This window comes from Nematolebias whitei, chromosome 9 (assembly GCF_014905685.2).
Source record: "Nematolebias whitei isolate Nwh7 chromosome 9, NemWhi1, whole genome shotgun sequence".
Taxonomy (NCBI): Eukaryota; Metazoa; Chordata; class Actinopteri; order Cyprinodontiformes; family Rivulidae; genus Nematolebias; species Nematolebias whitei.
The window spans coordinates 33402215-33404718 of NC_056506.1; the positions used below are offsets into that span (position 1 = coordinate 33402215).

The 2504-nt window shown below is 35.8% G+C and overlaps 1 protein-coding gene across 1 annotated transcript in view; it reads left to right on the forward strand.

Annotated features, from left to right (window-relative positions):
* Nucleotides 1-421: 421 nt before the first annotated feature.
* Nucleotides 422-2504, forward strand: part of LOC119414228 (ephrin type-B receptor 1) — a gene marked incomplete at its 5' end in the record, with an annotated part of 145019 nt that continues 142936 nt past the window's right edge. Inside the window, one exon of the mRNA XM_037681328.1 lies at nt 422-496. Coding sequence (XP_037537256.1) covers nt 422-496 — 75 coding nt within the window. The remainder of the gene's footprint in view (nt 497-2504) is intronic.

The following is a 2504-nucleotide window of genomic DNA, read 5'->3' on the forward strand; positions in this document are numbered from 1 at the left end:
TTAACCATGTGCAAATTCATGCGCTGTTCCCCATCCAAATGAAGAAAAACACAAAATTCCATAATTTTGGTTCTAGAAGTGGTGGCACATATTTCAAATACATACTTGTGCACACAAACAAAGCTAGTCTGTGCATATTGGAGTCAAGTTCACAGAGAGATCACAGCACAAAGCTCAACAGTTAACAGCATGACAGAGGCTCTCAGGCATTTCTTCCAGCAAAGTGCCAAGGATTTGTTTCCATGTTTCCTGTCTTAACAGAAGTGAAGCAGAGACGGATGAATCACTGTGGGGTTTCATCCCCTTTCTGCTCATAGATGCTAGTGTCAAGTGATCACTGGGCCTTGAATGTGTGTCATCTCTAAGGATGGATACTAAAAATAGATTTTGAAGCTAACTTTCCTTTTTTCTTTTTCTTTTCTTTGCTGCAGAGACGCTGATGGACACACGGGTGGCCACAGCAGAATTGGGCTGGACAGCGTATCCTAACTCTGGGGTAAGTATTAGTTGTTAAAAAAAAAATCATGCAGTGTACAAAAAAAAGGAAGAAAAATAACTTGAATATTTTAACTGTGAATCGTCTTCTGTTCAGGATCTGGTAATCTGATAGTATAATATCTAACCTGACACTACTGGCAGACAAACAAGCAGGGAAGTAGGCAGGTTGGAGAGTATAAACTTAAGTAGTTCCCAATGTAGCTCCCATTAAGGGTATTATTTTCTCTCTGCCCCAGTTCATAATGACTTAATAATATAATGGGACTAAGGAAGCCACATAACATGGTACCTAAGTCTCTGTTAATGGAAGCTGGGGGATACCAGAGCCATAATCATACAGTAATGATACATTTACGCAGTGAATTGGAGTTATTAGGATAAAACGTTGGAGGAGGAGCTTGGAGGTTGGAAGTACTTAAGGGTTTTGAGTTTTAAATGGAACTTTTTTTAACTTCAAGTGTTTTTATTCATGTGAAAGGAGTGAAAATTAATGTGCAAAGCAATTGGAATTTAAACAGTATATTTTTGTTTTATTTATTAACACACGATAAAAAGAATTACTGCCATATTACACTAATGAACCTAAGGAGAGTTTTAAGACCTTGTTATTTGCAATTTAATTCAATAACCCAATGAAAAGCTCAATAGCCCGGCATTAGTTCAAATTGCAGGAGCTGTCCAGGATAGACAATGAGTGTGTCTTGCATTTTCCGGGTCTTTGGCTCTTTATGAGGCATTTTATACTTGTGTAAAATGGTCTTTTATTGGTGCTGAAACAGATGAACAGAGCTTTGACTCTGTTTAATGGTCAAACACTGTGGCAGCCTTCATTTTAGCATTATTTGCCTCCCTCACAGGGTATGAACTAAAACAACCTGGCATTTGAAAAAAAACACTATGGGCACAGCATGTGTTAATGTGGGCAGTCACCTCTGCCCAATCTTCATCACAATCTGTTGTCCTTGGTTTAAATGAGCAGCCTTAAATAATCAAGACAGGCATTTTCACAGGGAAGAATAATCTGCTTATCTTACTGTAAATTGACGTCATTGCTGTCTTAAAAAGTAAATAAACATGCAAAGTGCTCTGTGAAATAATCACAATTTAATAATCACTTTGTTGCAAAATTGTTGGAAAGCCTAGTGCTTAGAGGCAATGTTAGCAACTTAAAATATTAGGGATTTACTTCAGCCTTGGCTATTCAGCCCTTTAGATATATTTATGACTGTTGCACTTTTTCAAGTTATTTAAAAGTAAAACTAATAAAAGATGTGTTGTACCACTTATTTGCCCTGGCTATGTTTTACAATGTGACATAAAACCAAAATAAATACAGTCATTTTTTGTTTCCATTTATTGTCATTTTCTTCGGTGGCAGCTGAAATGAAACAGTAGAAAATGTTGAAAGCCTTGAGATTGATTATAGATATAAACTTTATGCTGCTGACATTTTGTGGATATGTTTAAATTGATCATTTTTATGTCTCTTAGCTTTTATTCCTCTAGTAAAACGGGTTCCTCTTGAACTGTAGGAAACTGTCTTTGTCATTTCTTGTGTCCACACAATCTGACATCCTCCTTAATCACACTTAGATCGTGTGTTGCCATGTTTGTTTGTTACACTTCTTATGTCCCGCTTTGTCATACAAATATGTCTGTAACCAAATGATGCATTAATAAAGGAGACAAATACTAATTTGATTTCTCTTTTTTTTTTTTATGGTTTGAAAGAACGTCACGTTAGTGAATATTAAACCACTACACATTTGCATGACACCATTTAGGGTTTAGTTTGTTGTTGTTTACCTAAGCAAGCAACATCTGTGCCATTAGCCTTACATGAACAAAGACTTTTGCTTCCTTCTCCATATTTTGGGCTTTTTACTCATTCCCTAGCTGATATGGTAATACAGGTCCTTCTCAAAAAATTAGCATATTGTGATAAAGGTCATTATTTTCCATAATGTAATGATAAAAATGAAACTTTCATATATTTCAGATTCATT